General features: G+C 42.1%; 1 protein-coding gene across 21 annotated transcripts in view; it reads right to left on the reverse strand.

The window, feature by feature from the left end:
* MYO18A (myosin XVIIIA) overlaps positions 1-15612 on the reverse strand; it is a 221875-nt gene that overhangs the window by 19719 nt on the left and 186544 nt on the right. For all 21 annotated transcript variants that reach the window (XM_072138310.1, XM_072138309.1, XM_072138306.1 and 18 more), the window contains 6 exons: positions 14610-14723; positions 10388-10504; positions 7910-7993; positions 3177-3314; positions 2078-2263; positions 60-199 (listed from right to left, as the gene is read on the reverse strand). In XM_072138310.1, coding sequence (XP_071994411.1) covers positions 60-199; positions 2078-2263; positions 3177-3314; positions 7910-7993; positions 10388-10504; positions 14610-14723 — 779 coding nt within the window. The remainder of the gene's footprint in view (positions 1-59; positions 200-2077; positions 2264-3176; positions 3315-7909; positions 7994-10387; positions 10505-14609; positions 14724-15612) is intronic.

Below are 15612 nucleotides of genomic sequence, written 5' to 3' on the forward strand. Positions count from 1 at the left end.
ATGAACCCAATGAGAACTAATGGAAAGCAATGACAGCCGAGGCGAGGCATATTTCCTACCTGTTGATCAGGTCTTCATTGTCATCACTTTCCATCTCATCCTCGATGGCAGCTTGAAGATCTCCAATGCGCTTAAAGGCCAATTTCAGGTCTGACTGTAGACTCTGATTCGCAGCTTCCAGGCTCTCTAGATCCATTTCCTGCAGAGGTGGATACAAATTTAGGTGCCTATAAAGTTTAGTTGTCGGTCATGATTTCTAACCATATTTAAGGCCCCAATCCAACTTCCCACAGGGTAAACAATCTAATTGGTGGGGGTCTGATTGCTGGGATCCCCACCAATCCACAGGATAAGGAGATAACAATCTGATTGGTGGGGTTCCGACTGCTGGAACCCCCCCATTACACAGGATAGGGGAATAATCTGAATAATGGGGGTCTGACTGGTAGGATCCCACCTTCCCACAGGATAAAGCTATAACAATCTTACTGGTGGATGTCCGTCTCCTGGGACACCCCATCATTACACAGAATAAGGAAATAATCTGATTGTGGGGGTCTGATTGCTGGCACCCCCAACATTTTACGGGATAAAATAATAATCGGACTGGTGGGGATTCGTTTGCAGGGACAACCCCAAACCTACACAGAATAATGGGATAAAAATCAGATTGGTGGGGGTATGACTGCTGGGATCCCACCTTTACACAGAATAAGGGGATAATCTGAATGGTGGGGTCTGTCTGCTGGGACCACAACCTTCCCACAGAATAAGGGAATAACAATATGATTGTTGGGTTCTGACTACTGGTAACAAGTGGTCCTGTTATCAATAATTGGATAAAGCAGCAGGTAGCTATGTTAGCACTGGAAACTTCCAAGTACAGTGCTTATTTTTCACCAACGCTCTCAAAGATGGTAACAATGGTAGTGCTGGAGACGGCCAATACGTGTGTTCAGCAATTTCTGGTGCTACCATAATGACTAATGGAGTGCAGGACACAAGGTCAACTTGTTATCCCCTATCCTATGGACATTGGCTAACAATCAAAGTTGTCCCAACCACTTCTAATCTTTCACTATGACACCTCAGTGAGCTTCTGTCTGTCTTGCTAGGAAGAGGAAATTCAGCAAATTGCAGTGAATCTCTTTACAGGGTAGCGAGTCACAGCAGTTAGGTCTCCACCCGCCAGTAAAAAACACTGTAGAAATAAGAGTTACATATGATACATGTGGGCAGTTTAAGTAACAAGAAAAATAGGTTCTACTTTTTTCTAGAAACAGATTTACTACTGGGTATGAGCTGTGCCTAATGTTACAATTTAGCCTCCTGCAAGCGAATGGAGATAAGCTGCAATGCCACCAACAGCCTACTAACAACTGTGGCGCTGTTGTGGGGCTATTATAGGAAAATTAATTGTGAGGTAAAATTTATATAGGTCTAATATGCAACAGTATTTGTAGATGAGGATTCACTTTGAAGTAGGACTGGTCAATCTCAGTGCTAATCAATTAGGGCTGCAGGAGATATCTAGGACTCCCATGACTCCTATGGGGCTGCATGAGATATCCAGGACTCCCATGACTCCTATGGGGCTGCAGGAGATAATCAGGAGTCTCATCACTCCTATGGGGCTACAGAAGATAACCAGGGCTCCCATCACTTCAATGGTACGATCAATATTTAGCATGTGCTCCAGAGCGCCATAGAATAGAGGATTCACTTTGAAGTAGGACTGGTCAATCTCAGTGCTAATCAATTCATTCAGAAGTTCTGTGTTTTTTTTGTTACCTAGTTATTCAGAGTAGATATTTATAAATAGATTGACAACTGGGTGGTGTCCTTGCACAGTCTGAGACTGTCTAATCAGTGCTAACAGGGCCATACTGTATACAGCCACACCCCTTTGACAATCTATGCACAAAATACTAGAAGAAATAACAGAGGAACAGTAAAATGTCATAAGATACAAACTAAAAGAAATGACTCAAAACAGACATGTCAGGGTGGTGACAAGTCCCCTTTAAGTGAACCAACAGCAAATGTGATTCTTGTACCAAAGAATGGGTCTATTTACCAATTCATGTTTTTTCCGGCTGGCTTCTGCCTCTTTCTTAGCCAGTTCACCCATCTCTTCCTTCATGTCTCTAATCTGCCGCTGCATTCTTTTATTCTGTTCTTTTTCACGGTTCTCTGCTGCGGCTCGCTGATCTCGCTCCTCAGTCAGCTTCTCAATGTTCTCTTTTAGCCGTGTTACGAGGCTCTGCAGGGGACAAAAATAGGCTTTTAACAGGAATACATCTACCTTTTGTTATCTACAATACTCAACAATCGCGATACATATTTGGTATGATAGATTAGCTGGATAAAGCAACTAACTAAGCGATCATCAGCTATGTTGAAAAAGGGTGTAAGACCCCCATACACATTAGATTAAAAAGTTACAGTCTGCAGGAGATAACCAGGAGTCTCATCACTCCTATGGAGATACAGGAGATATCCAGGACTCCCATCACTCCTATGGGGCTGCAGGAGGTAATCAGGAGTCTCATCACTCCTATGGGGCTGCAGGAGATATCCAGGAGTCTCATCACTCCTATGGGGCTGCAGGAGACATCCAGGACTCCCATCACTCCTATGGGGCTGCAGGAGACATCCAGGACTCCCATCACTCCTATGTCTATGTCAGATGCAGGAGATAATGAGTATTCCAATCACTTCTATGGGGCTGCAGGAGATATCCAGGACTCCCACCACTCCTATGGGGCTGCAGGAGATATCCAGGACTCCCACCACTCCTATGGGGCTACAGGAGATAATCAGGGCACCCATGACTCCTATGGGGCTTCAGGATATAACCAGTATTCCCATCACTCTTATGGAATTGCATGAGATAACCAGTACTCCCCATCACTCCTATGGGCCTGCACGAGAGAAAAAGGGCTCCCATCACTTCGGTACGATCGGTACGGTATGCGCTCCAGTGTGCCATAGAATAGTACACTTGCCGGTTCACATTTTAAGAAAGACACAGATGCTGCCCCCCCAGCAATTAAACATGTTTCCCCTATCATGTCTACCTTGAAGGAAACCGTTACCTCTAGATTTTGGAGATAAACCACTGACAGAGGAATCTGTGGTCTTCTCCTCTTTGACACATGCATAAAAAAACCTACCTCCATGCGTTTCACTTGGGTCCTTTCAAATTCCAGACGAGTTTCCAGTTCCCGGATTTTGGCCTCCTGTCTGCTCACCACAGATTTATCCACCATGGATTGCTCCAAGAACTCCAGCTGACTTTGCAATCCTTGTAACTGCACAAAAATGTGAAGAATATAAGCGAAACTTAAAAAAAAAACATGGATAAACAACAAAAAAAACTAAAGAAAAGCTGCAATTCTCCCAATGTGTTTGCTAAATTTTTACAAGGCCCTCCATGTGTTCTATATAAAGTATAAAAAGTTAAGCATAAAACCAAAGACTCCACAGTTCATCCCAAATTTGGAAACTGAAGAAGTGTTAGTCATGGTCTAGCCATGCTTGGTATAAATGGTGGAGCCATTGATGGAAGTGAAAGCCAAAACGTTGGCCTTGGAGGTTCGACATTTTCAAAGAATGGAGTCATTGTGATATAGAAGAAGAGGACTGGCTTGTCAAGCTTTTGTTGCTTGTATTACAAGGCAAGGGATAAAGAATTTGAGAGTCTAAGGTCTTGAGGTGGGAAGTCAAAGAGTTTATCTTTAGGGTTTGTGATACTGACCACCAATCCTATGTGTAGGGATTGAGTGGGATATACGAAGGATATGCCATCAATTGTCAGTCCCAGACAATTATTTCAAGGCAGATGAATAGTAATGTGACTATGAATACTTTTCTAGAGATCGATATCAACCTCTCTCCCGATAAGGATGGATTTGGGGCACAGCCATATAAATGATAGCCTAATCCAACTGGCATCCGACATGTACTGGAGATCAATAGGTCATATTATTCTTTAGTACATTTTGCTTCATTTTCTTGGCATCATAATATTAAAAACCCCATTCCCCCCCAAAAAATTAATAAAAGTATTGGGTTAAAATGTGATTAAAAAACAAACAAACAAGGCTTACATAGGGATATTATAGAGGAAATACACAAAAAAAAGAAAAATCTATAACATATTGACTCCTTATTCCTCCAAGCCTAGATTAATCCACCAGTGAAGAGGTGTCCTCCTGCTCTTACATTACTATTGACTGGGAATTACTTAATGCGTTTTATTTACTCGGTTTCACTGGCCCGCATCCGCGCCGCTCTTAATTACTAAAGATGACTGCACCAGGTGAATGACCTGTATATATCCACCATAGGGGGATGGGAAAAGGTCACGCAGGTACTCGCTCTCCACAGTTATCTCTAATGGAGACCTGCAATCCTGCAAACACTTCATACTCATATTTAGGAGTATCTACTAGAGAGAAAACCTGAGGCTCTTGTAAAACTTAGGCTGCATTCACACTACAGTATGGGGGACGTATTTACGGCCGACGTATATGCGGCCGATATACGTCCCCCATACACTTCTATGGGCTCGCAGCCCTCTACGGGAGCGGTATGGTGCAGCACACATGCGGCACAGTACCGTTGCGTAGCCCGGGAAAAGATAGGACAAGTCCTATCTTTTCCCGTATTACGGCGCCGCGGCCACACATCGCTATGGAGAGGCGGCGGGCGTGAGCTGCGCTTTATGTCTGGCAGTCTTTTCCAATTGTCCTCGGTACGTGAGTGACGCTTACCCAATGATGATAAGAAAGTTGTTTGGTCCAATATAACTGCACACGTTGCGTGCAAGTAGGTTAAGTCTGTGGGTTTGACCTATATCTAATGGGTAAGGCAAATAGGTAACACTCTCACACATTGGGGCAGATTTACTTACCTGGTCCTGTCGCGATCCCGCGGTGCTTTGTCCAACGAGGATTCGGGTCTACTGCGATTCATGAAGATCGTCTGCGGCCGAGTTCCTGCATGTGTCGCTTCCGCACCGAGGTCCCGCCAGAGTTCACATTCCTCTTGGTGTCTGGTGTCTTGCAACACAATTCTAAATATTAAATCTTGCGCGTTGTCTGAATCCGTCGGGTTGTCCGACCCCCCCCCCCCCCCTGATTTCTGTCACATCCAAGCCGGTGCCGATGCACCAAAATCGGATCACGTGCGCCAAAATCTCGGGGTAATTCAGCGCAAACCGGAAATCGTCGGGAAACCACTGACCCTTAGTAAATGAGCCCCATCGTGTCTGAATTTCATTCAGAAACACAATTCAAAACTGATTCAAATTTAAAGTCTGAGCTTGGCCTAAGTCTTTAGTAATATGAAAATGCAAAGAAACTCTCCACTTTTTTACAAGGACACTGCTAGTTCTCCAATACCCTCATGCTCCAAAGAACTGAGAACTGCTCCAAAGTGGGGCACCCCAAAACTTCATGCAGCAATGGCGAGATGCAAATGGTAATGAGCTATGCAAAATATATGTACGTCGGTCACAACTCATCACCTGAAAGCACAAGCATTCATTTTACTTCTCGGTGAATCGTTTCTTTTTCCCTGACCGCATAATTTTCCTCTTGGCTCAGCTTAGAGCACAGAAGATATGGACGCACCAACCACAACCTTCTGTAAATTAATGATGCAAGCTTTAATATATTAACATATAGATTTAGTTTAAGAAAAAAAAAAAAAATAGGATCAATGTTTTAGGCTTAGTGCCGATGATCCCTGTTGATGCCGAAGACTTACCCTGACAACTGAGGGATGAGATATCATAGATTAGACGATGCCTCATTAAGTTCACACTTACAGGTCAATGATACAATTTGCATCGGAGTAATAGTATTTCATTTGGCTCCCGTGATCTCTCTCAATCAACTTCTAGGTTTCTTTTAATGTCATCTAAAATTGTTGACTGCACAAATCTAACAATTAGTGGGTCAATTTGGCTGCAAGGTTACATATGCCACAGCCATTAATTGGCTAATGATACCTAGCGCAGGCCTGCATTAAGGAGAAATTACAGGTGAAGAGGAATTCAAGGGAGTGTGTTGCCAATTTTAGCTTTTTGACCGATTCAAACCAGATAACAGAATATAACTTTTTTTCTTGTTTGTATTTTTTTTCTGAATGTAGAATTTTTACTTCCATTTATGGGCTTGGGAGATGCAATTTTGCTTGCGCTCTAGTAACTGCATTTTGTGATATGCTTTACAGCAGCCATGGGCATATGCTACGATGGTCTGGAGAGGATTCATTGAGGTCTATAGAGTTGTCTAGGTATGCTCTATGTGGATAGGCTATGACAATAAGATTCTGAACTCTACAGCATCGCACCTCCCATCACCGCTGGTCTGTGCTTATATACGGAGGATCAGCAGTGATCTGGCATTAACAGTGGATGCCTTTTGCATGACTCTCGGCTTGAAGTCACCTTTGTATATAAACAGATAGTGTAGGGAGCTGCACTGGAGCAGTGTCTGATGTGTATGTGGTTCCAAAGACCCCTCCAACTTATTATAAGGCCCCATGCACACGATGGTGCACTCATCTGGGCTGGAACCCAAGGGGGGCACACCGCTAAGTGGAGAAGATGGGTTGAATTAGTGCTCCCCACCCCTCTCAACAGGGAACAGAGCGTCCGCGCCGCAAATCAGGATAAGAACACCGACTCCGCCATAATATGGTGAAACACTCTGTGCTCATCGCACTGTGACTAGGCACCAACTATAGGGTGTTACAGTCCCCATTACCCATTAATGTCCTGTGCTGGCAGCATAGTGGTGGCAGCATACATGTATAAGTCACCAGTATGACACCTGATGATCACTTACTCTGAGGATAGGTAACAAGTTTAGAACTCTTTAAATTTCTACACGGCATGGCTTGCAATCGCCAATTGGCATTCACTTCGAGCATTAGCCCAATCATTCCACTAATAAAGAGCATGACCTCTGTCTGCTTATGCAATCCTGCTATAACGTATGTAGTAATTAAGGTAAAAAGTAGATAAAAGACTTTCTGTAAAGATAAAGAGCTTCTAGTCCCAAGACAATTATGTGTTTCAAGATTTATCAAATTATTACCATGCTGTCTGGGCCGATTATTAGATCTGTAAAATGTGCATACAGGCAGCAGAAGGAAATTCATACAGCGTCTTGTAAGGTGCATTAATGTTACCACAGGAAACGTGAAGAAAGACTTACAAAGAAATAAAATTGTAGACAGTCAATAGAAGTTTAAGCCTTTTTACCAAGGACAGCTATGTTCAGACAAGTGCTGCAACCTCTTCCCCAGTTGGTGTAAAAATAAGAATTTATACTCGCCTCTCCCCTCCTCCCGCGTCTAGGCAGGCGTCTATTGAGACTGCAACGTCATGTTGACAACAGTGTGCACCCGCACAAGTTGCATGAAAGTTGGGGCGATTGCACCAAAATCGATTGTGTGCGCCAAAAAGCCCTGTTAAATGTGGTGCAATTCATAGTCGGGAAACCCGATGGAAATGCGGTCCACGGACCCTTCGTAAATGTGCCCCAATGTCCCTGCCGAGGCTTGCAGTGCCAGGCAGTAGCAGAGCATCCTATGAGAGGAGCAAGTGTACATTTTTGTTCTTCTTCTTCTTATTATTTTTAACTAAAAAAGCATTAGCAAAGCATTTTCCAGGAAAACCCCTTTAGTTCTTACCTTTTTGGCGGTACTAATTGGCAAGTAGCACCCTATGTAAGGTGTAGAGCCCAAACTGAGAATCATTATAGGGGAAAGTATGAAACATGTATCCTCTCTTTTCCCTTTTATGTGCTATATAAAACGTTATACGTTTGTGTCAGAAGGCTACTTTAGGATCAATACACACATCTAATGATAGCAGAAAGACTCCATTTACCTTTTCCTGAATTTCTTGCTTCTCCTTACTGGCTTCCTCAAGTTGCGTCTGCAGATCATTGATTTGAGCCAAATCTCTGGAGGACTAAAAAGGAGAGAATGACAAGGTTTGTTAGCTGGCTCATTTAGAAAGGGATGCCCTCCCTACCTAAAAACACAAGGAAATATTCACTGCTAAGAGTTGTACAAAACGCACCAAGTCCCAAGGCTCTCAGGCTGAGCTAACTGGTGTGCAGCGAAAATCAATGTGATTTATATACATTACAGGCAGTTCATCTATTGATAAAGTTGTGCATTTAATTAAACTCGATGTTTCTAAGCAGCAGATTTTTGTGCTGTACGTCGTCTGCTCAAGCATTCGGCTCAGTGTGCAATAATCCAAGCTGTAGGGCAAGACCTACAAAAGGCACATGAGAAACTGTAGTATAGCTACTATGTCTGCTGGTGAATACATATACAGTATGTGTGTATGTATATACAGTAAAACCGTTTACATTTTTCACTCTTTTTTGATCTTGCCAATTGGCTTCAAGCAACAAAGTTAAAAACTGAAATATCACATGCTCATAAGTATTCAGACCCTTTGCCTCGAGACTCCTTGAGATGGTTCTACGCCTTCACTGGAGTCCAGCTGTGTTTAATTATACGGATTGGACTTGATTAGGAAAGGCACATACCGGTCTGTATGTGTGCCTCAAACATATGGACAGTGCACATATAGACAGTGCATGTCAGAGCACATAAGAATCATGAGGTCTTAGCAACTGCCCAAGGAGCTCAGAGAGGTCAAATATCACTGCAGCCTTCACCAGTCAGGGGTTTATGGCCGACAGATGCCTCTCCTCAGTGAAAGACATATGAAAGCAGCGGCTTCAGAACAACTCTGCTCAGTAAAGTACAGCTTTTGAGCTAGTACAGCTGGTCACAAAGTTTCTGAATACTTATGACCATGTGATATTTCAGTTTTTCCTTGTTTAATAAATTAGCAACAATATCTACATTTTTCTGTCAAGATGAGGTGGAGAGTGTACATTAATGAGCAAAATAAAGCCAATTGGTAATATCAAAAAGATTAAAAAAGAGTGGAAAATATACAGGGGTCTGAACCCACTGTATACATAAATATATAGATACAGGCGTATGTGGCATGTACACGGTTTTCCTGCTTGGCTCTAGGCCTAACTAAATACATAAATGGGCTTGATAGTTGGAAAGATATTTCTCTTCTGCATTGCCTCCATTGCATATTTGGCTTCTCTGTAACTCAATGTATTGTTTCAAGGCATATCATTTATAAGATCGGATAACCGGATACATCTTTGTTACACAGTATTACCTAAAGCCTTCATAACTTTTTGCACCTCTCTTAAAATAAACTTGTGAACTTTCTCCTGCCCTTAGAGTAGGACATAATCGAGAGAGAAGGAGGATTCTGTGATACATAGGTTTATTTTGCAGCAAAATGTCACTGTGTGTGGGTGGGGTAATTAGGACTATCATTATAGGTCATTGTGTGTGTGTGTGGGCGGGGTAATCAGGACTCTCACTGTCAGTCACTGTGTGTGGGCGGGGTAATCAGGACTCTCACTGTCAGTCACTGTGTGTGGGTGGGCGGGGTAATCAGGACTCTCACTGTCAGTCACTGTGTGTGGGTGGGCGGGGTAATCAGGACTCTCATAGGTCATTGTGTGTGTATGGACAGGGTAATCAGGACTCTCACAGTCAGTCACTGCGCATGAGCGGGGTAATCAGGACTCTCTCAGTCAGTCCCTACGCATAGGTGGGGTAATCAGGATTCTCACTGTCAATCACTGTGTGTGAGTGGAGTAATCAGGAATCACTGTCAATTACTGTGTGTGGGTGAAGTAATCAGGACTCTCATTATAGGTCATTGTGTGTGGGTAGGGTAATCAGGACTCTCATAGGTCATTGTGTGTGGGTAGGGTAATCAGGACAGTCACTGTCAGTCACTGTGCATGGGTGGGTTAATTAAGACTCTCACAGTCAGTCACTACGTGTGGGCAAGGTAATCAGGACTCTCACTGTCAATCACTGTGTGTGGGAGGGGCAATGACGATTCACTGTCAATCACTATGTGTGGGAGGGGCAATGACGACTCACTGTCAATCACTGTGTGTGGGAGGGGCTATCAGGACTCTCACTGTCAATCACTGTGTGTGGGAGGTGCAATCAGGACTCTCACTGTCAGTCACTGTGTGTAGGCAGAGTAATAATCACTCTCACCATCTCTCCTTGGATTTAACTTTCTTTTTTTACTCTGTAATCTATCATCATATAAACCTATGTATCACAGAGATCTGCTTCACACCCTCATTCATATCTGGGATATTCACTTTAAGAAGAAACTACTTTCCTAACATATTAGGGACAATAAAAACTAAACAGATAAAAACAAACAAACAATAACTATACAAAATATCAGGTATAGTCAGTATATCAGATACTGCTGAGGAGTCACCTGGGCTACAGCTGCCTTATGTTTCTTCATCAGCTCATTCATGTCCTCCTGGTCCTCCTCCATCCGGCTCTGTAATTCATTCTTCTCCCTCTGCAGGCGGCTGAGCTGCTCCTCCAGCTGTTAATTAAAAGGACAGAATCCATTATTGATGAGCAAAGACCAGAGACAAAGAAACAAACATTAGACTATTAAAGTTGTCATCTATTTCCAGTAACTTTCATTACTTTAATCCTTCTTCTCATTTCCGACGTCACTGATGTGACCAAATATACAATAGAAACCATCAAAATGCAACCAGTGCAATGAAAATAGGAAGGAATATGTTTTCTATTTTATCAAAATCATTCAATCACCTTAAAGAAGAAGTACATTCATACAGTAACAGCCAGAGAGAGGAGCAGCATAATAAACACAATATTAGTAACATAAAACTATATACTATGAGAAGGAACCTCGGTATTCTCCATATTGTTGGCATGGCAGGTAAATTAGTCTCTGTTCACACAACCATTGTGGCTTTTATTTGGGGGATCCGACGGCCCCATTGACTTATAAAAGAGGTCCAACAAGTTTTATTATGGTTTAAGATAATTTGACAAATTTGACTAAATATGCCAGGACTTCTAAATGGAGCCTCTATATTTAGAGACTGCGAACATGTAACACACAAGATAGGTAGGTAGGTAGGTAGGTTTGTTCTTAAGTTGAATTTGTATCTAAGTCGGAACTGTATATTTTACTATTGTAGATCCAGAAAAAAAAAAAAAAATTTGCCGCAGTGACAATTGTTTCAAATTTTTTTGCTGTAATTGGACCAAGTATTATCAATAAAGCTTCATTACAGACACCTTACATCTGATCATTGCAGCCTGGGACTAACGTAAAGCATCCAGAGAGCTTCACCAGAGGCCACAGTGGGCAGAGGGGTCCGTCTTTAACTATTGGTCGCCTGTAAGTCGGGTGTTCTTAAGTAGGGGACCGCCTGTATATCCATAGACTACATGGAAGCAAGGGCCTGAGACTATGGAGGACGTAGCTATGGCCAACCTTATCACACTTATCTACTGGAAGTAGGAGACTGAAGGGTGGATGAGAGCTATAAGGTCTATATACCACGTTCATGCATTGCATTAGTGTTCACCCGCTCTTCTATAATACAATACATTAGTCATTCCCCACTTATTAACCTCATAATTTGATCTCATCCTCTTTAATATCAAATCTATGAGAAATGTAATCTGTCCGGTAAAATCCTTCTATACTTGTTCTGGAAGATTCGTGGCTCCTCCTCATTATCCAGTGTCTGGATTACAAGACAACTGGCTGGAGCAGGAGCCGCTCCCATGTGTATTATTTGCCTGCAATGGAGAGATCTGCATGACACCGTTTCATTATTATTTCTATGACCAGAGTTTCTTTAATTCAGAGGAGGTTAAAAACATGTGTGGTCACTTATGGTATGTCTAATAATTGAGATTATTATACTGGATTTAAAATAATGATATTGACTATTCTACAAACTGCATCTTCCTCTCACAGGGTGACATTTATCAGGGCTTGTACACACTTTTTCTGGTGTATATCTATAAAAAAAAAAAAAAGCATAGAAGAGTTATATTTGTCTGAGAGGAGTCAAGTCTAGAGGCTGCAGGTGATGTAAGTACTATGTTTGGTTCTGTAGTACCTAGAAACATATCTCTGGTGTCGTATTAAAGATAATAATCTCATCTTGCAGATTTTGCAAACAAGAAATACCCAGTCATGGACAATAGTGGCAAGCATAGGAATGGGAACGCTGGAGGTCCATTATTTTATTATTGTAATATTCTTTGATCTTCTCAGAGCTTTGCGGCATAGCAGCTAAAGGCAGAAAGCCCCGATGCTGGGTTTGGGAGGGGTAGCGCTGTTAATAAAGAGAATAATGCTGGCTTCAGAAAGTTAATGAATCTATTAGCACATCATTCCAAAGCAAAACGACTTCTCTGGCTCCGGCTATGCTGTCATCTATCTTATTATTACTGGGGGGGGGGGGGGGAACTGGACGCAGCTTAGGAGAGAAATTTATTAAACTTTGTTTAAATGAAAATGTCATTGCAAGGCTGCCTGCCCCCGCTATCCGTATCAATGTATCCAGCAGCAGAGAGGTTAACCGAGGACAAAACTTTATTCGGGACTCAATGCAACTGTGACGGTCACAACGCAGATTGTGTTATTATGCTGGAAAACCAGGATCATGAGATCCAATTATGTTACTAGCAGGATTTTTTTTTTTTTTTTTGGTAGAGACATTTGAAGGTCTTCTGCAAATATTCTGTAGGTTTTGTATTACAATAAATATATCCTAAAATAGAGTCAGTGACAGGGGCATCAGATGCAAACAGGATAGGTCTAAACTCATACAAACGACATAGCCATTGCCCTTGAATAAGGCAATGATACTGCTGTGCAATTACAATCGTGTCCAAAGCAGAGGCCTGAAAACTGTTCTGTGGAAGTAAATGCCTGATACAAGATAATAAAGACACAAAACGTAGATGGTAAAGAGCTGAGACAAGATAAGTAGATACCGGGGAGTCAAAGTGATACAACATAAAGGCAAGCGATGTATTTCAGCATAGCCAAAAACAGAGTCGATAGTTTAGATACCAGAGCGGGGACGTGCAAAAGATCTGGGACAGAAATCACATTCATATAGTGCAGAACTGAGCCATAGGTAGGTTATCCGTACCCAACAAAAAGATTTGATTTGCGTAAGGAAATCTATCATCAAAATCCATCATTATAAACCAGGGACACTAACTTGTAGATCCAGACACAGTGACTGTGGTATCTTCTTATATGTGTTATCCATGGCCTCCTTCTTTCCAAAATCAACTTTTTAGGGCTTTGTGGGCGTTACCAAGGCCGATACGGGTCGGTAAATTCTCAGGCTCTTACACTGTGCAGGAGCATCCCCCCGCCACAACATTTCTCCTCCCTTAGCCTTCTTCAATCTCTTACAGCGGCAGTGGGAAGTGCTCCTCTACAGTGCAACAGCTCGTGAAACTGCAGCACCAAGGAACCCTAATAACACCCCCATAGCATAATGTCAAAAGTTGATTTTAAAAAGAAGGCCATGGATAACAAATATAAGAACTTCACCGCAGTCACTGTGCCTGGATCTATGACTGTCCCTGGTTTATCATGATGAACCTTTTCAACATCTCACAAACATATATAAACAAACATACATTATGTAAGGGCTGATACAAAGATTTAGGGAGCACTTAGATTTTCTTTCTAGCTCCCATGATTGCTAAAATATCAGGCACAGTATCTGATCATTAAAATCCTCTCCACTGTCAGAGAGGAGGGACTGGAGCAGAGGTGTAATGTGTAATGATAGGCTTCTATTTGTCAGAGAATATTCGCATAACACACGCCCCCTTCCAGAACCTCATTTCTTACAGTAGAGATGATTATAATGGTCAGATACTGGGACTAATATCTTAATTGTGGGAACTAGAAAAAATTCTGTGTCTCTTAATCTGTGTAGCAGGCCTGATAACATGGTATATTTATCTCTACATTTGTGAGGTGGTGAAAGGTCCTCTTTAGGATATCTTTCTTAAAGATAAAATGGAGGAACCTTCATTCATTTTTTTTTTGTGTTTTGACATCGAAGGATCTAGAAGGAATTGTAAAAATACAGCACATTTATAAGGGCTGTTGTATACTCTAATATTGAACCTGAAAAAGTGCACTAAATCCAATGCAGTAATTCCACGTTACCCAGTTGAATAAATTTGGTACAACTTGCATCAGACGTGGAGATTCCTAAATTTTAACAACAGCTTCACCCAGAATGCTGAAGAAACTATAACCAGCATTGCAGTGTATAAGGATTTGATGTTGAATGTTTTCACACTGCATAGCGGTGGATTAGTTACGAGTGCTCCTAGCAGTGGGGTCAGACAGGTTTGGATGTTTTCCCTGTATCCTTAGAAGTTTACACAAAGAGCACCAACTTCCTCCCATACTTGAAAAAACCTGATTAAATTAATTGGCTTCCAATGAGACTGGCCCCAGAGTATGCATGGACGCCTGAGATAGGGAAATTACATTCAGAGCCCCAGGAAAAGCGCGTTCAATAGTCGTGCATTCTCTGTATATCACTGCTGGATATGTTGGCTCTAGGTAAAAGAACATTTTATAAAAAAAAAAAAAAAAAAGTAAACCTTACCGCTGTCTTGGCTTTGGAAAGATCATCGATCTGAAGATGGAGATCCTCCATTTCAACCTCCATAGATTTTCGAGACTTTACTGCAGCTGCGCAAGTAAATTCAGATTCTTCCAGCTGTGATTAAAATACAGAATTCAATAAAGACGGTTAGGCAAAGACTCGGGGCTATCGATATTTCCTAGAGATTTGAATTACAGCCTGAACTTCATAGACGGTAAGGAGGGAGGAAGAAGAGCAGTAGCTATAGTATAAAACCTAGATGAGAATTATACATTCACATCAGCCAGCACCAGCCTTGAGGAGATGCACAAAACTACTTTCATGACTCGATTCCTATGGAACTCCTGTAAAACATCCTACTGATGCATGTATACAGTCTGTCTGCTATGATAGCAGATACTTGAAGGCAGATTTACAGCACGGTGTGTCAAAGCCAGGGAATATTTCACCAGGAGTAAATAACATTGCAGCAAAGAGACAATTTATGGCTTGGCAGTATCGGGAGGGAGAAGACATTGTGAGCACAGGGCACCCGTCTGCTTTACATTATGGAAGAGCCTCTTGGGGATTTCTCAAAGCTTTCTGATAATTGTTTTACCCCTATGGCGTATACTTGAGCACGGAAAGGAAAGCTCGGAGGATGTAACACTTTTATCAAGAAGCTTTTGCTGGAGCGATGGTAAGTAATTCCATTATGTGCTCAGCTCTTTTATGATAATTACAAAAGGTACTTTTTAAAGGGGTTTACCATCTTCCGTATTTATGACATGTCCACAGGTTAAGGCCCCATGCACACGACCGTATAAAAAAAAAGGCCGTATATATGACTGGAATACGGCCCCATGCATTCCAATGGTCAATATGGCCATCCATGTACATGACCGCATTATCCACCGCACCGTACCGTAAGCGAGCCGTATAAAATATAGAGCATGCCCTATTTTTCCACCATATTTCGGTTCGGTGCGGCCCATAGAAGTCAATGGGAAGGTATAAAATATGG

Source organism: Engystomops pustulosus, chromosome 2 (genome assembly GCF_040894005.1).
Source record: "Engystomops pustulosus chromosome 2, aEngPut4.maternal, whole genome shotgun sequence".
NCBI classification, from domain to species: Eukaryota; Metazoa; Chordata; class Amphibia; order Anura; family Leptodactylidae; genus Engystomops; species Engystomops pustulosus.